Below are 26,854 nucleotides of genomic sequence, written 5' to 3' on the forward strand. Positions count from 1 at the left end.
TATACCAGCCCAGGCTCTGTAGTACAGACAAGCCCTCTGTGTATAAGGTCATGGAAATGGTACTGAAAATTCTTACAGAGATACAGGCCTGGTTCTCCAGGGCCCTGCATTCGGTGCAGTATTTACGCCAGCTAAGTGGGTATAAAATGCTACCAGAACAGAATGGTTGTGTTCTATACCCATCAATAGCTGCACAAGGTGCTGGTCCAACAGAGGCTCAAGCTCACATTCTCCGGGCTTCCTTCCACACGGCCTTGGGCCTCGTGGGGCACTTGGATTCAGAGGGACGTGCCAGCTGACTGACCAGCATGAAGCAGGGACAATTTCTATGCTGATGGTGGGAGGGGAAATAAGAATGGTGGGGAAGGGGAGCTAAAAGGATTTCCCCATTCATCGCTGAGCAATTCCCCCTGACACCATGCCAGGGTTACAAGGTTAATGAGGCCAGGGAGTCAGTCAGGGCTGTTCCATAGGGCATGGGGATTACACCATGGTCAATGTTTCTGCCACATTCGTGGCAGTGGGAAATTTCACTTAGTTGGCAATACCGAGGGGGGAAATGCCCAACCCAGAGAAGGGATTTGGGAGCTGATTAGTGCTCCATAATCAATCCTGCCTCTACCGCTCTGCACTCCAATAATCTGTCATAATGCTAATAAGTGCAGCCACCTACAGTAATTGAAAAATAGATCTGCTTTTATTAAACTCCTACATCACCCATCAAACACAGCAGCTCCCCGAGCGGCTTCCCTCCTTTCTTCAGGGGCGTGCGTGTCTGTGTTCAGTGCTCCTCAAAGGGAGAGAGGAACAGCACCGGCTAGAGCCAGGTAAAGTGCGGGCAGGGGTTATGCAGACATTCTCCCCGCGAGCTCGGCAGACATCTCCCCCACCCCGCCTATAACGCTGCCATTGCACCTCGCTCATGACCTGCAGGGCCCCCCAGCTATTCTAGTCCTGGGCCTCTCCTAGGCCAAGCGCGCCCCACTATATGGTGGGGTTTATGAGGAGGACCAATGGGCTGTGACCCACCACCTTGTTTTCACGCAGGACCGAAGACCAAGCTCTCCTTTTCCGGTGTGCGTGCTGCCCCAAGGAGCGTCTGGTCTTCTGCTGAAGCAGCAGGATCATTACAAACAGTCACCCGGGATTCTGAGGCAAAGCCATTTGGTGGAGCCATTGTAGACGAGTAAGGTGCCATCCGCCTCGCAGCAGCCTCCTAATTCCATTTCACACCCCTCCTCCCACCCACCCAGGCTGATTGCTCTGCTCCCTTCTAATTCCCCTTTATTGCAGCAGAGAAGGACTGCAGGAGAGGTCGCCCTTGCTTGAGAGCCATTCAGAGCAGCAACGAAACCCAATAATGCCAATAAGCACCTGCTTGGTTTACAAGTGCCGGGGGGTAAAAGGGAGGGCTAATCCGGTTACACCAATTGATAGATAAGGAGGATGGGGGAAGAAAAGCCAGGTGGCTAGTATTAAGTAATGCAATCACCCTCCAAACGCTGGCCAATAGAAACAAGATTCCCTTTCAGCTGTAGTGGAAATCGAAGAGACGTTGTCACCGTTGTCAGGCCTCATACTGAACCTGCAGCGCCTCTTCCCCTTGTAATGCTGATATAAATTGACTGGCTTCCACGGAGCGGGTCGCAGCACTGTCATGCTCCCGGCTCCTCAGCAAGCTGGCCCACCAGCCACATGCAAGATCTGGGGGCTCCCCCTACAGTACCCCACAAACCCATCCCCACCACCATCCATGTGGCTTGCACTGAAGAGCTGGACGAGGCTGATTCGAGCCTTTGCTGATGGAGCCAGCTTGTGAAGGAGAAGCTCAGCGTTCATGGAAAACAGAAGGCCAGGCCTGATTCTGGGCTGTGGCCAAGCCAAGCTCAGTGCAGCCAGGATGGAGGGTAAGGTGGCTGCGCACAACCTCCATGGCTCTTGTAACCTGGTGGTGGACAGGTACCAGAACAGCCCTGAAATAAACTAGAGCAGCCCCAGGGCTGCTCTGACTCATGCTGCCTGCAGTGATTCCCCTGGTGGAGCCAACTAGCACCACAGAGTAGCTAGAGGACAGGGAGCTTCCCCTGCCCCCCATTCTCCCAGCATTCATCTTGCACTGGGGCCGCCAGGTGAGGTGGCATAGGGCTGTTCTAACCCCAGGGAAGACTCCCCCTTATGCTGTGGTATTCCCCAGCAGGGAAAGCTGCGGTCTTTGTGACCCTTTTTGGCCTCAGACCTGGCATCCAGGGGCTGCCGGAGGGCACAGAATCCAGGCCCCTGTGAAGAGCCATTAGAACATTAGGCCAGCATGACCCCTGGGAATGTCTGCCATGCCATGGACACAAGCCCCTTGTTAGAAGGTTGCCAGCACACCCCTAGTCTCCCCATTATCCTGTTGTGTCCTGGCCTGACACGGGCTGAGGCCTGCAGCCCGATGCATTTATGACTCTCACAGGCCTGCAGCCAGCCTGGGGGACTCAGGCCTTGATCATGCATTTCAGGAAGGAAATCCAGCCCCGTTGTCTAGGTGGGTGGGTGGATGGGGGTTGACTGAAAGCTGGGCCCAGCAACAGAGCGAGAGCAATGCAGCAAGACACCTAGGGGCAGGCCCACAGCTGGTGTCAATTATTATAGACTTCAAAGGAGCGAGGACCGTTTACACCATTGACGCCAACAGAGCTATGAGAATTTACAGCAGTGAGGATGTGCCCCTTAGGGGCGGATGTGCCAGCTGCTTAACAGAGCACAGCAATGCTGCACAAGAGTTTCGGACAGGAAGTGAAGGGGAACGCTAAATTGTACGTGAAGCTGCAGAGGGAATTTTAACTAAGTTGAAACTGCCCATCAGCCCTTAATATTTACCAGGGGAACTTTTATGTCTACGGCAAGCAAGGGATTATTTCTCTACTTTTAAATTCTTGATTTTTTACCTTCAAATGCTGGGGTCAGTGAAGAGACCTGGGTCCCAGGGCTGATTTGACTGACGGTCAGATCGCTCTCAATGCCACCGCGTTTGTTTAACATACATGTGTAAACGGTCAGTCCTAGAAACAGGAGGAAAGAGACATGCATTGGGGATCAAAGCCTTCCAAGAGCATTTTCGCAAATGCCATGTCTGAAAAATACAAAAATCTAACCAGGCATTGGAATCCTTCTAATCACTAATCCATCCCCATGCAGCCCCTGACTGTGCCACATCATTTAAGCTCACTCAGACCTCCCCCTCCCCACTCTACAGTTGATCTTGAGAGGCAGCCCTCTCCATTATTCAGGAGTTAGGCCTCCCATGAGCAGAGACAGCTAATCACACTGAATTGCATGAAGAAGACAAAAGGGGACCAGAAAGGAGACCTCAGCAACTCAACTTTCCCTTGTGATGCAGGCTGGGATTTGAAGCCATCTCTCTGGAAATGAAAAGGTTAATGAGCTAATTCACAGCCCCTTCAACTACCAAAGAATCAGCCAAACAAGTGTAGGTGCAAGTCTAAAGCAAACCACGAACCCAGGTGGGAAACCACTAGAATCAAGACTTCCAAAGGAAAGCAAGTATTCTGAAAGTTAGCAAATGGCATTAGCTTTTTAGGCCCAAATTAGAGAGTAAAAAGGAATGCACAAGTTAAGGGTCAGACCCTCAGCTGGTTTAACTCAGCATGACTCCCTCAAAGTCCACCTAGCCATGCCAATTTATGCCATCTGAGGATCTGGCTCTGAATCCAACAATAGGTCACCTTCAAAGGTGAACTGCATTTGAACAAGGAATTACAGCTGAATGGGGTTGATTTTACCCTCTCATCAGTGCTTCCTGATTGACTTCAGGGGCCATCCCTAGTTTACACAGGGGCAAGAGAGGATGGATTCAATCCCAAATGCATCATTTTTCCACTCATTATTAGCAAACTCCCCACTGACCTCAGCCTATTTGTCCACTAGGTGTCACCACTGCTTATTCCACTGCATGCATTTGCCCAGCAGTGAATCTTAAGGGGACTCCGAGGGTCAGATTCTAATCTCAACTGCACTTGATTCAGAAATCACGGGATTTACACCAGTGTAAAGGAGATCCGAATGCAGCCCTGGGAGAGAGCAGGGAAAACCTTCACACTCAGCTGCTTTCCAACATTGTCAGTGAAAGCAATCATTTGAAAACTGACAGTTCAGGTCAAACAACGCATGTCTTGATCAAAGATATAATTTTGCAGGGGGTGTTTTTTGTACCAAGCTCAGCAGAAATATCAATAAAACTGGCATCTTGTAGCTGAAATAACAAGGTTGAAGCAGTACCTGGTGACTTGCTAACATCAGCAGTAAACAGCCAGTCGGCCGCCTTCCTTGCTTCAGGACCAACCAGGTAGAATTTGCCAAAATAAGACATGTCAAAGACAGCCAGCACATTTCTGCAGGTTAAGCATTCATTCTTGATCTAAAAATTAAAGCACACCCAGGTGAAACTGAGCCACCCTCTTCTTGCTCCATAAAAGGAGTCGTCAAGACAAATGAAACATTTATATAACGAGGCGGCAGAAACAAAACCAAAAAAGCGGACATGTGACTCGTGTCTGAGCTTTCTGTAGCATTTTTAAATGTTCCTTTAAAAATAGATATTCAAATGGAGCATCCCTCATAACAACACAGTCCCACACACACGCTCATACCCTGCTTCTTACATCGAGAACTTGTCTTTTGAGTTGGTGTCATCTTGTCAAAGAATTCATCTCCCAATTGCACAGATTTTGATCGAGTTCTGAATAGGGGGATCATAGTGTTGCAGCAACAACACACTACAGATTGAGGGACGACTCTCCACTTTAAGTACCTGTTTTGTGGAGCTTATAAACTTGCTAGGAAAAAAAAACAAGTCCTTTCCATGCACGTTCTCAACCCAAAAGCAACTCTTTCATTTAGGGAAGTAACGATAAAATTCCATTTGGCCATTTGTTTATTTTGAAGTTCCAACCATGCAATGAAGGTGTTTTTCATGCTTGGAGGCATTTTTCAGTAAAAATGGGGAAAGCGGGAATAGGATTCAGTTTTTCCAAACCTCACCAGCTGGGTTTTCCAAAACTAACACCAGCAATAATGGTGTGGCTCCCGGTCTCATTGCTCTAACCCCACCCCAGCCTACGTGGTACGTGCGTATGGTTTTAAGATCAATGGTTCTGCTCTCCCTCCGCAAAGGGTTCTTCTCAAGACTCACCCTCCTGCTGCAGACTCATCTCTCAAAGAGGAAACGCAAGGGGTGTGGTTGAAAAACGAGGGCTTAGAAATAATCTGGTTGTAAGTGCGTTGAAAGTCATGCACTGGGCATATTGGCCCAAAACAACATTCCGCTCCATTTTCACAATGCACCGAGCTGTAGAAATTTACTCCCATTGCCCAGCATAATGCCCAGATACTACTGAATCCAGGGGACTGGAGTGAATTACAGCCTGAACAATTCTGATGTTTATTAAGCATTTAATACAGCTCTGCAGTTATCCTTGGTCCCTGACCAAAGTTAGAGTAAGACAGTTAGAGTGCCTCTTTCCAATGCCTTACAGCCCCACAAGACCACAACAAGCAGCTTAGTTTGTGCCCCAAGATAGAATTATAGAGAGGAATGGTCCAGAGAAGGAGCCCATTGACTAGCAGGCATTGTCTACTTACAATGTTGTGATGAGGTGGGAAATCAAAGGTGTATTCATCCCCTAGCAGTTGGTTGTAGAGGTAGGAGTCGTGGGGCTTTTGATTATAAGCACCATAGTAGTTGTAATCCAAAATCTGACAACAAAGAGAGGAGGAGAAAAGGACAATGGAGGAAATTAATTGACAGTGAAATATTAGGGAAAAGGCTGAGGGGGCGGGACCAGCAGGTGGGTTTGGGTTTGCAAACTATTCTGATGAGATTTCTGCCACTTTCAAACCACACCTGGAAACCAGCCCATTTGCCGTGCTGGATCGGACTGCAGATGCAAGTTCCAATCTGACCAGCAGATTTCAGATGTTTTCTCTTCCCCCACCCCTTCCTGAAATAGGAAAGGGTTCAGATTTGAGGTTCGGGTGTTGGAGCATTTCACACCCATTGCGTGTGCGTGCACGCATACACACACACCAAAAACCTCTCCTCGGGTCCCATCACAGGCCTTTGTATGCCATTTAACTGGTCTCCATGGCTTTGCTCCATGGTTGTAGCATGAGAAACACTGCTGTGCTTACCGGAGCTGCGCCCCGTGGATTAAACCAGCCAGGTCTCTCCCAGCCATGCCTCTCCTGGTACACACAACCTTGCTGGAGAAGCTCCTATGGACGTGGAGCATAAAAAGCTGTGTGTTAGAAACATCTGGGCATTGAACACCTAATCAAACTGGCCTCCTCCCCCAGGGTCACTTTCCACGCTGTATCCCTTACTGCATCAGATTGCCCTGGCTACAGCTGAGCAGGGAATTTGTCAGGAAACAGGCTTTGGCTCCAGCCTTGGTGCGGGTTAGAGCAGCCTAAGGGGTGCTCTCTAACTAGCACTAGCTCAACTATGGTCCTGTGTGCCAGCTGGGGATTGGTGGAGTACATTGCACTATGGCCACGCCCTCTGCTCACTTCTCTCTGCTCTGAGGCCTCTCTCCCTGCTCTGCACTGGGGTAGCAGAGAACAGGAGCCAGCTTTCTTAGTTCTACAGATGCTGAGGCCTGGGAGATCTCTAGCAGTGAACTAGGGGGAGGTTTCCACTCACTTTGCACCCTCAGAGCGGCCCAAAAGCACAGGACAGATAGCACCCCCTTTGATATCAGAGTATACCATGCACAGTGCCATCGCACACCAGCCCCCAAATCTCAACTCTCTGTGGAGCAAGAACTCCAGTAAAGATCTAACATGGGGCCTAAAACCTGATCAGGCTGGGGCAGGCTACAAAGGCATTGCCCAACTCCCAACCCCAGAGAGTCTGTGCTGGGGTGACACCAAGATCAACCCTGGCATAGGTAACTGGCATGGCAGCCAGGTCAGCAATGCCACATGGCACCCCACCATGCTCTCTCTGTGCTCTGAGACAGGTTGGTCTGAGCATAGAACTGAGAGCAAGGCTCTGCTGAGTTCTAATTCTGGCAACCTGATTTGATGGGTAACAAGCCTTGGGGATAGGGGAGAAGCAGTAGACGTGGTATATCTTGACTTTAGAAAAGCTTTTGATACGGTCTCGCATGATCTTCTCATAAACAAACTAGGGAAATGCAACCTAGATGGAGCTACTATAAGGTGGGTGCAAAACTGGTTGGAAAACTGTTCCTAGAGAGTAGTTATCAGTAGTTCAGCGTTGTGCTGGAAGGGCATAACAAGTGGGGTCCCGCAGGGATCAGTTCTGGGTCCGGTTCTGTTCAATATCTTTGTGCCATTATCTAAATCATTGATGGAGAGCACACGTATAAAGTTTGCGGACGATACCAAGCCGGGAGGGGTTGCAAGTGCTTTGGAGGACAGGATTAAAATTCAGAATGATCTGGACAAACTGGAGAAATGGTCTAAAGTAAATGGGAAGAAATTCAATAAGGACACATGCAAAGTACTTCATTTACGAAGGAACAATTAGTTACACACATACTAAATGGGACATGACTGCCTAGGAAGGAGTACTGCAGAAAGGGATCTGGGGGTCATAGTAGATCACAAGCTAAATATGAGTCAACAGTGTAACACTGTTGCAAAAAAGCAAACAGCATTCTTGGCTGTATTAGCAGGAGTGTTGTAAGCAAGACATGAGAAGTAATTCTTCCGCTCTACTCCGTGCTGATTAGGCCTCATCAGGAGTATTGTGTACAGTTCTGGGTGCCACATTTCAGGAAAGATATGGACAAATTGAAGAAAGTCCACAGAAGAGCAACAAAAATGATTAAAGGTCTAGAAAACATGACTACGAGGGAAGATTGAAAAAATTGGGTTTGTTTAGTCTGGAGAAGAGAAGACAGAGAGGGGACATGATAACAGTTTTCAAGTGTGTAAAAGGTTGTTACAAGGAGGAGGGAGAAGAATTGTTCTTCTTAACCTTTGAGGATAGGACAAGAAGCAATGGGATTAAATTGCAGCAAGGGAGATTTAGGTTGGACATTAGGAAAAACTTCCTAACTATCAGGGTGGTTAAGCACTGGCATAAATTGCCTAGGGAGGTTGTAGAATCTCCATCATTGGAGATTTTTAAGAGCAAGTATTATCTAGACCATCACTGAAACTTAGTCCTGCCACCAGTGCAGGGGACTGGACTAGATGATCTCTTGAGGTCCCTTCCAATTCTGTGATTGTCACATTCCTTCCCTCTGTGGCGCTGGGCAAGTCACGAACCCCTCAGGGTGTCCCTGTTTGAAAAGCAGGAGTGGAAATATTTCTCTGCCACCCAGAAGAGGGGGAGGGGATTTTTTAGCTGACAGCTGGAAAACACTTGGAAAATTAAAAGCACAATAGAAGTGCTGAGTATGATTCGCAAAAAGAAAAGGAGTACTTGTGGCACCTTAGCGACTAACAAATTTATTTGAGCATAAGCTTCCGTGAGCTACAGCTCACTTCATCGGATGCATTCAGTGGAAAAAAAACCTGAGTAGGATTGTTATTCGCAGTAGCAGGATTTGTGTTAGCAGGAGTGTGATTGTCTGACCTTCCCTGTCGAATTACAAACATATGCAGAACAGCAGCTGGTGAGCCATTGATGTACTAGCCAGCCGATGTCTGGCTTTTCTGGGACCATGGCATTCATCTGCTGCGATGAAGTCAGGCCCCGGTGAGGATGGTCAGACATCTGACCAACCGGGCAGTCTGTTCTACCTGCTTTCCAGACCTGGCATTTCCATGCTGGGAGCTATTTGCCCTTCTCTCTGTGCTGAGGGTTCCAGAAATCAATAGTGTAGGGACACAGAGCTAGAAAACCACAGAGCCCATGCTGTGGGTTTGGGATGGTGGCTTATCTCAGGGGAGTCTGCATGGCATAACCTGCATTTTCACTGTCCTGTGAAGCACCAGACACACCAGGAAAGCATTTGTGGAAACCATCCCAGGGTGACCCTTCCCAGACATTCCTGGTTTTATCAGCATTAATTAGATGGGGGCAACTCTGAGAACAGGAGATGAAAGGAAGAGAAGGAACAAAAGACAGGAGCCTCACAAAACAATTCACACTGTGCAGGCGACCAGCACAAGGACTTAGGTGGACATTAGCAATGCATTGGTCTGCACATGGGTGAATTCAAGCCTCTGTAAGCTATGCACCGGAAGAATCAAAGGGGAAAGAATAGTGGGCTTCAAGGAAAAATGTTTCTAACAAGCTAGTTAATAAACAACAATGATCAGACCTAGATGAAATTCTATGGCTTCTGTTATGCAGAATATCAGGTCCCTTCTGACCTTAAAATCTATTAATTGGTGCAGACCGGAATTGGATTATTATAAAAGGGAATGGGATTGTAGGAAGTGGTGCTTGGGATCAACTCCATTTAGTCCTTCCTCCAGCAGTAGCCAGTACAGAGTCTTATTTATTTAATTATTGGGCTGCGGGGGAGGATGGGGAGAGGGACTCAGGTGTTTGAGTAGCTGGGGGAATGAAATTTCTTCCAGCCCCAGACAATTATGAGTTGGCTTAATGTTCTGAAGGCAAACAATGTGTCTTTTAATACAGCTACATCCCATTGTGCTAGGTGCAGTAAAAACACAGAACCAAAAGACAGCTCCTGACCCCATGAGTTTGCAATCTAAATATCAGACAAGAGACAATAGAAGGATATAGACAGATGGGCAGGGTATAAGGAAAGGAAACAATAAGACAGTATTGGTCAGGATGATAGGCAGTGATCTCTGCACACCAACAGCCTAACTGAAGTCAAGTAATAATATAATAAAATCTTGTAGCAAGGAGTTCTGCAGGCTCCATATGCACTGTGCCAAAGTTTGGGTTATTGGTTGATTGGTAACTGATTGATGATAAGCACAAGGGCCAGATTTTCCCCAACATGAATTTCTAAAGTAGTAAAAATAATATTCTGATTTAATATTTACATGCCCCCTTTTTCATTTCTTCCCCATTCCCCCCTCCAAAATAGTCTCTACTCACAGTAATAAGGTGAACCATCAGGATATTTTTGTTTTGTGTTTATGTTAAAAAAAGAACATTTATTGTTGAATATTTACAAATTATCCACATCTATTTATAAAACACACCCATGTTTTGGCGCTTAATGTATAAATACCAAATTGTCACTCAAATGGGCACCATGTATTAGACATGCTATTAAAACAAAATTGCATTCTCAGTGACAGAAACCAGCTAAGCTGTTGACAGCAGAGTGGGGTGTGCGTGTGAGGGAATTTCTGCATTGCAGCTCAAGGCTCTGCACTACATTTGGGGGTAAATGGAGGGATCGGAATTAACAACCAGCTGAAACTGGCTCAGGAAACTTGGTTTCCAATTGTGACCTTGTTCACACTGGTGCAAAGGTAAATGGAGTCACTTCAGATTTACAGCAGTGTAAATGAGACCAGAACCTGGTCCCCTAGCTGCAAGCAGGTGGTTTTGGTGGTGCTGAGCCATGGTAATCATGGGTGTTGCATGTGCAAAGCACCTTTGAAAAATCAGGCCTCTTTTTTAAGACCCCACATTTGAAAATTTTGACCTGAAGGGATTGGTTCAAGATGACATAGGAGGTCAGCAGCAAAAGCAGGAAGAGAAGCCAGTGGTCTGGAGTCTAACCACTCAGAGAGCTTGCCCCTCCAGAAAACCAAAGAGCAGTAGGCATCAGAGAGCAACCAGCTGCCAAGAGCACCTGCAAAACCTTTTCCAATGAGGCAGGGACCTGGTGCAATCCCAGGAAAGCGCTCACTGTTTAAAGGTCCATCTCCACATTTCTAAGTTCCTGTGTCCCTTCTCCTTAGTCCCCCTCAAGTCTGCCCGGTAAGCGTCTCCGGGAACAGTCCGGCACCTGCCAAGTATGAGGCTTGGCACCGAGCAGAGAGACAGAGTCAGTGGCAGCTTTTGAGCTTCCCTTTTAGAAACCCTCCTTCCTGAGGTTTCCTGCCACAGAACAGTTTCTCTCTGGCCACGCCAGCCCGGCCTTCCTGAGGGATTTGGAGTCAGGCAGTGACAGCTGGGCAACAGAGCCCTGGAAACTGGCAGGTAGTAATTGGCTATTAATACAGCACCCATCTGCTTGAAAGTGCCGGCCGCCCACACTGCCATCTCAACGCGTCACTCAGCCGGGCTGGCGAGACAGCCAGGGAGATCAAGGGCTGGTTTTTAAAGAGACCCACCATCATGCAGGAGACCCCACTGGTGTATTTGGGCACAGTGCCCTTGATTTCCAGGGAGCAGTGCCCGGTCACACCAGCAATGGGTCAGGTCCCTGGTTCATCCCTGCCTCCAGTCTGTCACTTTCTGAGCCAGGAGGCTGCTGCAAGGGTAGCCTTTTGCATTGTGCAGTGGTTCCCCTTGCGACCAAATAAGCAGCTGCTTTTCTGGGTGCTGAAGGGCAGGCCTGGCCATTGCCCCCTCGAAGTTTGGTGAGTGGGCTGCAGTATGTGCTTATGGACAAGCCTTGCTTAGATTTGACATTGCTACCAGAGGCAGCTGGGTGCCTTGCTCCCCCATGCCCTCAAGCCAGTATTTCCCAGGGGGTTGGGCACTGACCTTGTGCAGGGGGTCCCTCCTCATGTTGCGCCCAGCCAGCGGTTCGTCGTAGGGGAAGACGACCGAATAGTTCTTGGCGTACGATTCGTGGCTTCGCTCCCGGATCCAGCGGTTGTTGGCGGTGAGAGAGCGGTGAAACCTCCTGAAAGGCAAAGAGAAGGCAACCTTCAGAGGCAAAGCTCCCAGCCCGTGCTCTGAGGGCCATGCGACCTTACGGCAAAGGGAGGAAGCCATTGTTACTTGGATTATAGGAGCCCCCGGAGTCTGCAGCTGAACTCACAGCCACCTTGTGCTAGGTGCTGTATGTACACATAGTGAAAGAGCCTGCAGTCTAAACAGACAAGGCAGGCCCCTGAAAATACCAGCTGTGCTGGCACCTCCCTGGCCAGTGCAGAGCTGACATCAGGACTCTGTGCTGGCCCTGCTCCCAGTCCCCTGGAGTAGGGTGTCAGGGGCAGGCCGGGCAGAGGGAATGTGAGGGAAGGGATCAGGAGGGTGTGGGCGCAGAGCAGATTGCACCACAACTATTCTCCACTTCCCAGGGCCTGCATAGCTGATTGCCAGGCGGAGAGCTCGGGGTACCACGGAAGCCACTCACACACAGCTCTGACACTCCCCTCAGCCTGCCGTGACATGTCGCATGCTAGCCCAGCGCTCGGGCACTCACACAGCTCTAGTTTGGCCTGAAAGCTCCCTGCTTTTCCGTCTGCTCCCCCGCCCCACACACACACACACACCCTCAGCTCTGCCATTGCCCCTCGACTCTGCCTCATAGCACCCCTGTTATTTCAGTCCTGGCCTTCCCACAGTGCCCCTTCCTACTCCAGTCCTGCTCTCACCCCCCAGCTCTGCCAATGTACGGTGCCTAGCCTGTGCGTCCCATGTCCCCGCTACACCCATCCTGAAGCCCTTTCTATAGAGCTGCCAACTGATTACAAGTATGCCTGACTGTGTGTTTCTGGGAGGAAGGGGGGTGTGGGGGGGCTGTAGAGTTATACAGGGAGTGCTAGAGAGAGGCCAAACAACCCGTTTTCTCATGATGAGCTTGGACTAGTTATCTCAAGTCTCCTGAGGCGAGGGTCTAGGGCGCTAATCCCCTACTTCTGGTCACAGGTCGCCAGGCACATGGCCCCCTGGGCTCTCTACCTAACCAAGCCCTTTTCTCTCACTCAGCATTGTCAGAAGGGACTGAGAAGCGGGAAGGAGACAGTGAGGGAGCCTCGTTTGGGACAAGGAAGGCCGAAAGGGTAAGAGCTGGAAGGGATTTTTTTAAGCTTTTCCTGTCCCTTTATGGGGTGACTGCACCGCAGAGAGAAAAACATCCCCATGCCTTGAACATCCCCCAAAGAACTGTGGGATCAGATGCTCACCTGGGGCCATGGGGTAGTTACCTCTGAGCCTATAACCCAGCCTGGCCCATCTGCACAGCATGAAGGTGCCATCTTCTTTCACTCTCTACCCATGAGGTGGGCTGTCTGTTCTTCTCCCGCAACAAGAAAACAAAAAATCTACCCAAATCTGGATGTGGAGGCAGCTGTTGCGGTTTAATCAAGCCTCTTAGCCGGAAACATGCTATGCACCAAGCTATAGATGCTGTTCTTTGCGCACAAGGATCCCTGCTGGTGTCCAGACCCTGGGAAGATGATGGAGGAAGAGTGCCTCTGACTGCCAGATTCTGGGACTGGGCGACAGGGGATGGGTCACTTGATGATTGCCCTGTTCCGTTCATTCCCTTTGAAGCATTCGGCATTGGCCACTATCAGAAGACAGGCTACTTGGGTAGTCGGACCATTGATCTGACCCAGGATGGCTGTTCTTATGCTAGGAAAAGGGATGAGTGTGTTCTTGAATTAGGTTAGGGCACACAATGGGGGAGGCACAATAGAAAGCAACACTGACACCTCATTTTGACCCTGACAAGAAAATTTAAATAAACTCTCTCCCTCCCTGTGTAAATCCAGGACATAGATTCACAGACTTTAAGGCTAGAAGGGACCATTACGATCTTCTCTACTGACACTCTGCATAACACAGGCCAGAGACCCTTGCCTAGTAATTTCTGCATCAAACCCCAAAAGGCTGGCTGAGCTACAGCATCTCTTTCAGGAAGGTTTCAGAGTAGCAGCCGTGTTAGTCTGTATTCGCAAAAAGAAAAGGAGTACTTGTGGCACCTTAGAGACTAACAAATTTATTTGAGCATAAGCTTTCGTGAGCTACAGCTCACTTCATCGGATGCATTTGGTGGAAAATACAGAGGGGAGATTGATATACACACACAGAGAACATGAAACAATGGGTTTATCATACACACTGTAAGGAGAGTGATCACTTAAGATAAGCCATCACCAGCAGTGGCGGGGGGGGGGGGGGGGGAAGGAGGAAAATCTTTCATGATGACAAGCAAGGTAGGCTATTTCCAGCAGTTAACAAAAACATCTGAGGAACAGTGGGGAGTGGGGCAGGGGGGAGAAATAACATGGGGAAATAGTTTTACTTTGTGTAACGACTCATCCATTCCCAGTCTCTATTCAAGCCTAAGTTAATTGTATCCAGTTTGCAAATTAATTCCAATTCTACAGTCTCTCGTTGGAGTCTGTTTTTGAAGTTTTTTTGTTGAAGAATAGCCATTCTCAGGTCTGTAATCGAGTGACCAGAGAGATTGAAGTGTTCTCCAACTGGTTTTCGAATGTTATAATTCTTGACGTCTGATTTGTGTCCATTTATTCTTTTACGTAAAGACTGTCCAGTTTGACCAATGTACATGGCAGAGGGGCATTGCTGGCACATGATGGCATATATCACATTGGTAGATGCACAGGTGAACGAGCCTCTGATAGTGTGGCTGATGTGATTAGGCCCTATGATGGTGTCCCCTGAATAGATATGTGGACAGAGTTGGCAACGGGCTTTGTTGCAAGGATAGGTTCCTGGGTTAGTGGTTCTGTTGTGTGGTGTGTGGTTGCTGGTGAGTATTTGCTTCAGATTGGAGGGCTGTCTGTAAGCAAGGACTGGCCTGTCTCCCAAGATCTGTGAGAGTGATGGGTCGTCCTTCAGGATAGGTTGTAGATCCTTGATGATGCGTTGGAGAGGTTTTAGTTGGGGGCTGAAGGTGATGGCTAGTGGCGTTCTGTTATTTTCTTTGTTGGGCCTGTCCTGTAGTAGGTGACTTCGGGGTACTCTTCTGGCTCTGTCAATCTGTTTCTTCACTTCAGCAGGTGGGTATTGTAGTTGTAGGAATGCATGATAGAGATCTTGTAGGTGTTTGTCTCTGTCTGAGGGGTTGGAGCAAATGCGGTTATATCGTAGAGCTTGGCTGTAGACAATGGATCATGTGATATGATCTGGATGAAAGCTAGAGGCATGTAGGTAGGAATAGCGGTCAGTAGGTTTCCGATATAAGGTGGTGTTTATGTGACCATCGCTTATTAGCACCGTAGTGTCCAGGAAGTGGATCTCTTGTGTGGACTGGTCCAGGCTGAGGTTGATGGTGGGATGGAAATTGTTGAAATCATGGTGGAATTCCTCAAGGGCTTCTTTTCCACGGGTCCAGATGATGAAGATGTCATCAGTGTAGCGCAAGTAGAGTAGGGGCATTAGGAGACAAGAGCTGAGGAAGCGTTGTTCTAAGTCAGCCAGAAAAATGTTGGCATACTGTGGGGCCATGCGGGTACCCATCGCAGTGCCGCTGATTTGAAGGTATACATTGTCCCCAAATGTGAAATAGTTATGGGTGAGGACAAAGTCACAAAGTTCAGCCACCAGGTTAGCTGTGACATTATTGGGGATACTGTTCCTGATGGCTTGTAGTCCATCTTTGTGTGTAATGTTGGTGTAGATGGCTTCTACATACATAGTGGCCAGGATGGTGTTTTTAGGAAGATCACCAATGGATTGTAGTTTCCTCAGGAAGTCAGTGGTGTCTCAAAGATAGCTGGGAGTGCTGGTAACGTAGGGCCTGAGGAGGGAAGCAAATCTGAAGCAAATACTCACCAGCAACCACACACCACACAACAGAACCACTAACCCAGGAACCTATCCTTGCAACAAAGCCCGTTGCCAACTCTGTCCACATATCTATTCAGGGGACACCATCATAGGGCCTAATCACATCAGCCACACTATCAGAGGCTCGTTCACCTGCGCATCTACCAATGTGATATATGCCATCATGTGCCAGCAATTCCCCTCTGCCATGTACATTGGCCAAACTGGACAGTCTTTACGTAAAAGAATAAATGGACACAAATCAGACGTCAAGAATTATAACATTCGAAAACCAGTTGGAGAACACTTCAATCTCTCTGGTCACTCGATTACAGACCTGAGAATGGCTATTCTTCAACAAAAAAACTTCAAAAACAGACTCCAACGAGAGACTGCTGAATTGGAATTAATTTGCAAACTGGATACAATTAACTTAGGCTTGAATAGAGACTGGGAATGGATGAGTCATTACACAAAGTAAAACTATTTCCCCATGTTATTTCTCCCCCCTGCCCCACTCCCCACTGTTCCTCAGATGTTTTTGTTAACTGCTGGAAATAGCCTACCTTGCTTGTCACCATGAAAGATTTTCCTCCTTTCCCCCCCCCCCCCCCGCTGCTGGTGATGGCTTATCTTAAGTGATCACTCTCCTTACAGTGCGTATGATAAACCCATTGTTTCATGTTCTCTGTGTGTGTATATCAATCTCCCCTCTGTATTTTCCACCAAATGCATCCGATGAAGTGAGCTGTAGCTCACGAAAGCTTATGCTCAAATAAATTTGTTAGTCTCTAAGGTGCCACAAGTACTCCTTTTCTTTCAGGAAGACGTCACATGGCTGACGGGGTTGGAGGATTACCCATGGCATCAGTGATTGGAGCTGGCCATGCTTTGAAATACACACACACACACACACACACACACACACACACACACACACACATCCATATTAGCTGACAGAACATACTGAGCAGAGTGAAGCCTCTCCCTGCATCTGAACAATAGAAGCTGTCAGCCCGTGAATCGGGATTGACATGGAGATGCTGCCTTGATCCTGTTTTATCTCATGTTTGTTCTTTATAAAACATTACCGAATTAGAATATCATACTTTTGGAACCACGGTTATACCAGCTTATCCCCCCCAAATCCATAGAGTTCCCCACAGGGATGGGGGTGGAGCCTTTTCATGCAGAATGGAGGGGAGAACCTAACTTCTGTGTTCTCCTCATGCAGGCATTTCACACCAGATAGACAAATAGGAGCAACGAGAACACTTTGCACTTAGGTAGTGCTGTGCAAAGGTGGCTAAGCATGTGGAAATAGGCATGGAGGTTAACCAACACGCCCAAGGTCACGTAGTGAGTTAGTTGCAAAGCCAGGAATAGAATTCAAACCTCCTAATTCACAAACTTTTGCTACGGCCCCCCCCAGATAACACTGCTTCCCAAGGAAAGATAAAGTCATGAAGCCTCTGCTTTGCACACAGCTTGAGTTAAAACAGCCAGTCAGCCTTGGGGCTTGCCTTTGATAATTCTGATCATCTAGCAGCAGTTCCTCTGAGGAACCCTGATCTGTCTAGGCACCTTGGTCCAGGTGGCAAGAAGGTTCATGAACCAGACTGTCATGCGTAGTGTTCTGAGCTGGCAGCCACTGCAGGTGTATGTGGTTCAATGGCATATTTATCGGTTAGCAGGAAACCCCACCTAGCTTCCTAGCTTCCATGACTGGGGCAGCGTCGATGCTGAGCCCTGTCATGCCCAGCAGCAGAAGCAAGCTTTTTTCAGAAACTCTTCTGGTAAGAGCGGCTACCTGTGAGACCGTGAGCACCTTCTCAGCCAGATGAGTGCGGAAGAATTATAGAATATCAGAGTTGGAAGGGACCTCAGGAGGTCATCTAGTCCAACCCCCTGCTCAAAGCAGGGCCAATCTCTAAATCAGGGGCAATCTATCCCAATGGGTGCTGATAGGGCAGGGGAGAGGAACTGAGGCAGCAATAAAGTGAATGGATGAATCCAAATGTATTGTGATCTTAAAAATAATACTTAACCTCCCCACTCCCAAAACACACTAAAGATCCTCAGGGAGAACAAGCAATGTAGGAAAAGCAAAAGAAAGCCATCTGGTGTTAGGGCGTGGAATGCAAAGGGCAAAGAGATCTCTGTCCGGCTTTCTGAGCTCATAAAGGCCCCAGTGCAGGAAAGCAATCCAATCGCCTTGATTTCAGTGGGACTAAAGCACATGCAAATGTGCTGTCCTGATTTGGGGCCTCGATTGCCAGTATCAGATCTTTAAAGCACAACTCCCAGCCCCTGAACAGTTCAAGGCTCCAGTTTCAAACCCTGGGAAATGTTTGGGTTTTTTTCCTCCACAACCCCTTTGCTTTTCCTTGGTGTACCGTTTGGTTTTTAGTTATTGCTGTTCAGGAGCTAAGGGAGTGTCAGGATCCTGAAAATTCACATCTCGTATCATCATCAGAGATCATCTCAAGCTGCAAAAGTGAAGCCCAGGCCCTGAACTCCCACAAGCATGGGGGAGTGGTTTTGGGGGGAGGGAGGTTTGCATCTGGGCCCTTTATATAAAGAGTCATTTTGCAAAATGCTGGTCCAAGTTCAGACTTCAAACCTCCCTACTGCTTCAGGGTGTTCGGATCCACCCTGCTTTCTAATTATCAGCCTGGAGAATAACTAACCACATTGGAGTACTTGTGGCACCTTAGAGACTAACAAATTTATTAGAGCATAAGCTTTCGTGAGCTACAGCTCACTTCATCGGATGCATTTGGTGGTGCATTTTTTTTTTTTTCCACCAAATGCATCCGATGAAGTGAGCTGTAGCTCACGAAAGCTTATGCTCTAATAAATTTGTTAGTCTCTAAGGTGCCACAAGTACTCCTTTTCTTTTTGAGAATACAGACTAACACGGCTGCTACTCTGAAACCTGTAACCACATTGGGTGCTCCATTGCAGGCTAGGGCACATACAAATTTGACTCCCTCAGGGAACAGATGGCCAGGATCCCCTGGGGGACTAACATGAAAGGGAAGGGAGTCCAGGAGAGCTGGCTGTATTTCAAGGAATCCCTGTTGAGGTTACAGGGACAAACCATCCCGATGAGTCGAAAGAATAGTAAATATGGCAGGCGACCAGCTTGGCTTAATGGTGAAATCCTAGCGGATCTTAAACATAAAAAAGAAGCTTACAAGAAGTGGAAGCTTGGACATATGACCAGGGAAGAGTATAAAAATATTGCTCGGGCATGTAGGAAAGATATCAGGAGGGCCAAATCGCACCTGGAGCTGCAGCTAGCAAGAGATGTCAAGAGTAACAAGAAGGGTTTCTTCAGGTATGTTGGCAACAAGAAGAAAGCCAAGGAAAGTGTGGGCCCCTTACTGAATGAGGGAGGCAAGCTAGTGACAGAGGATGTGGAAAAAGCTAATGTACTCAATGCTTTTTTTGCCTCTGTTTTCACTAACAAGGTCAGCTCCCAGACTGCTGTGCTGGGCAACACAAAATGGGGAAGAGATGGCCAGCCCTCTGTAGAGATAGAGGTGGTTAGGGACTATTTAGAAAAGCTGGACGTGCACAAGTCCATGGGGCCGGACGAATTGCATCCGAGAGTGCTGAAGGAATTGGCGGCTGTGATTGCAGAGCCCTTGGCCATTATCTTTGAAAACTCGTGGCGAACGGGGGAAGTCCCGGATGACTGGAAAAAGGCTAATGTAGTGCCCATCTTTAAAAAAGGGAAGAAGGAGGATCCTGGGAACTACAGGCCGGTCAGCCTAACCTCAGTCCCTGGAAAAATCATGGAGCAGGTCCTCAAAGAATCAATCCTGAAGCACTTAGAGGAGAGGAAAGTGATCAGGAACAGTCAGCATGGATTCACCAAGGGAAGGTCATGCCTGACTAATCTAATCGCCTTTTATGATGAGATTACTGGTTCTGTGGATGAAGGGAAAGCAGTGGATGTATTGTTTCTTGACTTTAGCAAAGCTTTTGACACGGTCTCCCACAGCATTCTTGTCAGCAAGTTAAGGAAGTATGGGCTGGATGAATGCACTATAAGGTGGGTAGAAAGCTGGCTAGATTGTCGGGCTCAACGGGTAGTGATCAATGGCTCCATGTCTAGTTGGCAGCCGGTGTCAAGTGGAGTGCCCCAGGGGTCGGTCCTGGGGCCCGTTTTGTTCAATAGCTTCATAAATGATCTGGAGGATGGTGTGGATTGCACTCTCAGCAAATTTGCGGATGATACTAAACTGGGAGGAGTGGTAGATACGCTGGAGGGGAGGGATAGGATACAGAAGGACCTAGACAAATTGGAGGATTGGGCCAAAAGAAATCTAATGAGGTTCAATAAGGATAAATGCAGGGTCCTGCACTTAGGATGGAAGAATCCAATGCACCGCTACAGACTAGGGACCGAATGGCTCGGCAGCAGTTCTGCGGAAAAGGACCTAGGGGTGACAGTGGACGAGAAGCTGGATATGAGTCAGCAGTGTGCCCTTGTTGCCAAGAAGGCCAATGGCATTTTGGGTTGTATAAGTAGGGGCATAGCGAGCAGATCGAGGGACGTGATCGTTCCCCTCTATTCGACACTGGTGAGGCCTCATCTGGAGTACTGTGTCCAGTTTTGGGCCCCACACTACAGGAAGGATGTGGATAAATTGGAAAGAGTACAACGAAGGGCAACAAAAATGATTAGGGGTCAAGAGCACATGACTTATGAGGAGAGGCTGAGGGAGCTGGGATTGTTTAGTCTGCAGAAGAGAAGAATGAGGGGGGATTTGATAGCTGCTTTCAACTACCTGAAAGGGGGTTTCAAAGAGGATGGCTCTAGACTGTTCTCAATGGTAGCAGATGACAGAACGAGGAGTAATGGTCTCAAGTTGCAATGGGGGAGGTTTAGATTGGATATTAGGAAAAACTTTTTCACTAAGAGGGTGGTGAAACACTGGAATGCGTTACCTAGGGAGGTGGTAGAATCTCCTTCCTTAGAGGTTTTTAAGGTCAGGCTTGACAAAGCCCTAGCTGGGATGATTTAACTGGGACTTGGTCCTGCTTTGAGCAGGGGGTTGGACTAGATGACCTTCTGGGGTCCCTTCCAACCCTGATATTCTATGATTCTATGATTCTATGATTCAAATGAATGGGAGTGGGGGCACAAGCAGAAAGACTCTTCATTGGTGCATGAAGGGGCAGACTGGAGTAGCAGTGGGCACGAACTGACTCTTACAGAGGATACGTACACACTGGGCCTTCCTCACGGGATTTGCACAGGATGAGGGCCCAGATCTGGGCTGAAGAACCTGGCTTCTAGCATGAACTAACAAGGCACAGTTTATCCAGTGGAATTGGGGTGATTTTGGAAAGAGAGCTCCAGCATTTTCCTTCTCCCTCTTGTATGCTGTGTGAAGCCATTTTACCTTGGGGAAATGGCATTTGCTCTGGAAATGCAAAAGAACCTTCCCCCAAAAAAGATTGACTCTAAAAGAGATACCTTGGCTGTGTCCTCGCATTTCTCAGCAGGCTAACGAGTCCTGAGCAGACAGCCCACGTGGGTGTAAATCTGAAAGAGGCTCATCAATGATGCTCAGACTTCTTGCCATGTCAGTGTCGCTAGGCAATTAAAGGTTTCAGAGTAGCATCCGATGAAGTGAGCTGTAGCTCATGAAAGCTTATGCTCAAATAAATTTGTTAGTCTCTAAAGTGCCACAAGTACTCCTTTTCTTTTTAGGCAATTAAAGACGTTCAGATTATTAAAAGGGGGTAATACCCCCTATTTAAAAAAAAAACTACCCAACCCAACAGCAGAAGCCTTATTTGATTGCGTGTCTCATGTGATGCACCCAAGCACTGGTTTTGATTTCTGATGTAACTCTTCATTCCAGATGGAAGGGTGAAGTATGAGCAGGACCCTGATCCAAAGATGATCTGGGAAACTTGATGTGATTGTACCTACTCGCCAGCAGGACTTGACTGCATGTTCTGATTTGGGGGGATATATACTCTCTCTAGCAAACTGACCAACTCCTTTGCACATGGGCTGGCTACTGGAATATCACTGCTGTGAAGAAAAATGGAAAACCCACAAACTTGGGGGGGGGGGTCTCTTTTAAAGAAAATCATTGAAAAGCAACGAGGCCAATGCTTACAGCAACAGATTCTCTCTGTGCCTTTCAGAGCAGGCTGGCCCACATCCTGAACTGGTGTAAACCAAGGTAGCGCCACTCAATTCAAGACCCATTTATGTCAGCTGAGGATTCGGCTCAAGTCTGAAAACATCCTGAGCTTCCCCAGCCTCCTCTTTGCACCTTGTGTGGTCATCTACCCCTGCTCAGGGTGGGCCTGATTCTTCACCACCCTGTATGTTGTGCTGCCATTTGCACGAGGAGCACAAGATGTCACCACCCCCAGAGTGGCAACATTTCGCGCTCCCTTTGCACAGGTGCAGAGTGACTGGACTGGGTGTCTGGCAATAATAAATTCAGTCTCCTCCCTTCCCCTTCCCCAACCTGGGTACAAATGTATTCACCTCGCACGCCTGTCCCTGCAGCTGCAACAATACACTATTCAGGTGTCATCTCAGCTCAGATCCAAGCTATCTCCTTCAAGAGACTGGGCCTATCTGAACACTTCCAAGCCATTCCCTGACACTGTTCCGCTGTCTTTCCTTCCATTTTGCCCTCATTATCATCAACTGTCAGACGCCGTCAAAGCCCGAAGGCAGTGCCCTCCCAGAGTACCGCAAGCCGGGTATCAGCCTCAAACCAGCATCAAGAACGGGCTGTCGCTTCTGAGGGAGGATGCCTGGAACTAGTGATATGAAGCAGGAGCAGAGAGGGGGAAAATACGACTAACCCTGGAAGAAAACACTTTCCAGCTCTCCCTGATTACAAGGAAGACCCGCCGCCACCACATCGTGCAGCTGGAACCATGTAGGATAAGTGAACGTGCGTCAGCGCTCAGAGAAACCAGGGCGTAATGCGCTCTGACTAACGCATCCGTGTCCGAGAGGCCTTGATGCTTCAGTGACGCACTTGTAAAATGTGTGGTGTGTGCCTCTAATAGCTGGTCTTTTAAAGGCTCAGCTCCTCCTAGTCCTGTCAGCTAAAGGAATTCCCGCTTTAACTGAAGTCTGTGCTCAGATTCTGAAGGTCATAGGTTCTGACCCTACTCACGCAATAGGTTAAGTATGGTTTTTTCAGTCTTTTTTTATAGTCATATTTAACTCCATTACACTGGTCTAAATCCATAGTAGCGTTTAATAAACAGAGGTCTCAAAAGCACTCTATAAAGAATGGTAATATCAGTATCTTAATTTTTCCAGAGGAGAAACTAAGGCACAGAGAGGGGACATGATTTGGCCTGAAGTCACTCAGCAGGGCAGTGACAGAGCTGGGAATAAGACCCAGGCCTCCTGAGTCCCAGTCCAGTGCACCATCTACTGGGACACACTGCTTCCCATAGCAACACTGCCTTCATTAGATTAGCTGTGGATCTCTACTGGAGAAACTGAGATCCTGAATTTGGTTCTTTGCGTCTTTGCCTCCCTTGAAAGTCTCTGCAGATTAAAAGGTGAGATGGAGCCTCAGAATTCTCATTTGTTCTTTATCAAAGCAAACGTAAGAAATAGAGTATGTGAGACAATGGACCACAGCAGAACAGACTCACACCATATGCGACCAAGACTGTTCCCTGATCTCACTTCCGGGATGGATGCTTTTTATGCTGCATGGACCAAATTCTGCAGCTCTGATTTAAGCAGATTTATACCAGCGTAACTGGGGGCAGCATATTTCAGGCTAAATTCTGCTCAGCCTTCAGCAAGTCGAGCTGGCCTGCAAGTGCCCTTCTCTGGTGCAACACTGTTTGAAACACACACCTGAAAAAGGAAAGAGCCATGAATATTCTTTACATTTTTCATCCAGTTCTCTCCAGACTGAAATAGACATAAAACCCAAAGCATCTGAAATTTGTTGGACATAATTTTCATCTCTCAAACAGAAAAGCTCCTTAAAGGAATGGGCTACTTCAGCACATGCTCATATTATTAATTTATTAATTATTATTATTATTAACAGAGACCTATAATTTACCGACAATAACCACCTCCTCCTCTCTTACGGATGGCACCTTTCCCATCCATTGACTTTGGCAAGCAGGGAAGCATGTCTTGCAAAATTGCAGTGGCTCCCATCCAGCCCAAAGCCCCCAGGTCTGGAGAAGGGGGAGCCAGACATCAGGCAAAAGGAAAGACAGAATATCATTTATAGGGTCTTTTCAAACAATACCTTCAGCTCCCCTCTCCCACCCCCATTTTCTTCATAGACAGAAGACGGGGGGCGCTCAGAAAACAGCAGATCAGACCACAACATCAACAGAAAAAAGGTTTTGGGGTCTTTTAAACAAAAGATTTGACCTTCTCTTTCCCCCCCATCTTGCCACTAATACAATTTTTTAACAGACTAATGGGGGCTCCGTATCTCCCCAACACTCAGCTGAGCTAATGCCAGGGTTTGCAGAGATTGTCATCCTGCTACAAGTCCTCTGGTATGGCGAGAGGGGTGGGGAAAGGGATTGCTAACAAGTGCAGCCCTTTCATGTGACTTTTGATAGTTAAAATTCTTCCACTCTACTTAGCGCTGATTAGGCCTCAACTGGAGTATTGTGTCCGGTTCTGGACGCCACATTTCAGGAAGGATGTGGACAAATTGGAGAAAGTCCAGAGAAGAGCAACAAAAATGATGAAAGGTCTAGAAAACATGATCTATGAGAGAAGATTGAAAAAATGATGTGTGTTTAGTCTGGAGAAGAGACGACTGAGAGGGGACATGATAACAGTTTTCAAGTACATAAAAGGTTGTCACAAGGACGAGGGAGAAGAATTGTTCTTCTTAACCTCTGAGTATAGGACAAGAAGCAATGGGATTAAATTGCAGCAAGTTTAGCAGTTTAGATTGGACATTAGGATAAGCTTCCTAACTGTCAGAGTGGTTAAGCACTGGCATAAATTGCTTAGGAAGGTTGTGGAATCTCCATCATTGGAGACTTTTAAGAGCATGTTAGACAAACACCTGTCAGGGATGGCCTAGATAATACTCAGTCCTGCCATGAGTGCAGGAGACTGGACTAGATGACCTCTCGAGGTCCCTTCCAGTCTATGATTACTGCTGGGGAACACCCCGGAGGTGAATTCCCCTGGATTTCAGGACAGTTGGGATCTGGATCAAATACTTTGCATCTGGCCTCTTGTCCTGCTGTGTAATGGACTAAACATCTTTGTATTTGGGGAAGTTCAGGTCTGGTTTTGTAGCTCATACTCATCACTACTATCACCTGCATTAATCTGTGGTTAGACTCCGCACAGACACTTAGGCACGGGAGCCCCAGGGGCCATGCAGATCCATAGACTGGAAAGGACACCCACTGGCAAAGAACCTTTTGAATAATAGTCATGGGCGTCAGGCAGGTCAGCTCTCTGGGACTTGGTCTTGCTTGGAGAACTGGGACTGGGGCCTCAAAAGCCACATTTGTCTGGTATATCAGCATGCACCACTTCACGTATCATGGCTCACCCACCAACCATCTTCCTGGAGCCTCAGCCCATGTAGTAGGGCAGTGAATATTTGACAGAAGCAAGAGCAGCAACTGCCAGCAGATGAAATATTTAAAAGTGAGCATTTGAAAGAATAAATATTTAAATATGTGGAAAAGAGAGCTATTTAAAGAGGAGTTTAAAAAAATAATAATAATAAACCCAGCAAGGTTGAACACTGGGTTCATAACTCCATGAACCACAAATTAATAAATGGGCTGGGGTCCGACTTGTCATCTGGCAGAGACACAAACCAACCAGGGGGCTAGAAAATCCATTACACGTAGGATCTATAAGAAGCTCCATACCAAGCCTTTGCCCTGCCCAGATCCCTGTTTGCAAAATTATGTTCTGCTCCCCTGGCAGTTTCAGACGGTTCTGGTATTCTTCACGTGTTGTGAAATGTTCAGCAACTGCCACATTCCAGCCAGAGGTGGCTGTCTGTCAGTGGTGGGTGAAGTGACAGATCCACATGTGCCTATGTATGTGAGGCAAATTCACCCTTGGTGTAACTCCATCAAAGCCAATGGAGTTACACAAAGTCATAAATTTTGATCGACATGTTTTTAAAGGGCTTTCAGATCTGTCAAGCTGAAAGGTTCTGTACTCGACGCTGTGTGTGCGCTAAGATGGCGTGATCATTATCAGACATGGAGGGGGAAGATTGTCATAGCTACCTGGACAACCCAAATCCCTTCATTAAATTTGAGAATCTCAGCTGCAGTTTACGGAGATGAGACAAAACAGCAAAGCTCAGATCTGGATTACAACCCCCACATGGTTTTTCGTAAGTGCTCAGCGCCCCTTATAATATTGCAGCAGGTTCTTTCCCAGCATAATGATCTCCATGATCTGTAAGCAGCATACTTCCTAAAGAGGCACCGGCTGCAGGGCTAGGAGCAGGAAGGTCATACCCTGTATTTTTCTGCTGTCCCCTGCTGACTGTAAGGTGAACTGTTCCTTTCCATGGTACTAGCCTGGCCCAGTGGGTCTGTGCGGGCTCTGCCTTTTGTTGCGATGTGACTTTTAAAGCTCACGTCTGACAGCTTTTTTTTCTTATCATGCCTCTAAAACAACAAACCCAATAAAGTATAATTGAAAACGAAAAACCAATTACAGAGCCTGCATCTGCGCATTCAAAACCTCATGGCCCATGTCCTGCTGCGGGGGGGAAGATAATCTTTCGCCAATTGAAATCGTCACACCAATTATTAACTAAGAGGATTAGGCACTGCGCTAACTGAACAACACCACCACCCAAATATAATTACCCTGTCTTCTCTCATCATTGCAATTTCCTGGTGTCTGATGGAAGCTGTTTGCACGAAAACGCAATGGGGGAAATGAGATAAACCCAACATGTAAATTCATTAAAGTGATCCAGTGTAATTAATTCCAGCTCTTCAGAGAGACGGGGCAGCTGCCGAGAGAATGGCCCTGTGCACACAGGGAAATCAGAATTGTCAGCCTGCAGACACCCAGTTTTGAGTACAAGCCAGCGTAAGCAAAAGTACCTGCTAATAACTAGCCCAGCTTGGGCACCCAGCAACATGTAGGAAAGCAGCTCCCATTAATTTACCCAGATGCATAGCCTCCATTTCCATTACACCTCAATCGAATGCAATAGGACCAGCGTTTGAAAGGGGCTTCAA

The 26,854-nt window shown here is 47.6% G+C and overlaps 1 protein-coding gene across 1 annotated transcript in view; it reads right to left on the minus strand.

The window, feature by feature from the left end:
- SARDH (sarcosine dehydrogenase) overlaps positions 1-26,854 on the minus strand; it is a 112,472-nt gene that overhangs the window by 55,299 nt on the left and 30,319 nt on the right. Inside the window, exons 11-15 of the mRNA XM_038374725.2 lie at positions 11,627-11,768; positions 6,193-6,276; positions 5,644-5,757; positions 4,282-4,420; positions 2,931-3,044 (exon numbers count right to left, since the gene is read on the minus strand). Of these exons, the coding sequence (XP_038230653.1) occupies positions 2,931-3,044; positions 4,282-4,420; positions 5,644-5,757; positions 6,193-6,276; positions 11,627-11,768 (593 nt within the window). The remainder of the gene's footprint in view (positions 1-2,930; positions 3,045-4,281; positions 4,421-5,643; positions 5,758-6,192; positions 6,277-11,626; positions 11,769-26,854) is intronic.

Source organism: Dermochelys coriacea, chromosome 16 (genome assembly GCF_009764565.3).
Source record: "Dermochelys coriacea isolate rDerCor1 chromosome 16, rDerCor1.pri.v4, whole genome shotgun sequence".
Taxonomy (NCBI): Eukaryota; Metazoa; Chordata; order Testudines; family Dermochelyidae; genus Dermochelys; species Dermochelys coriacea.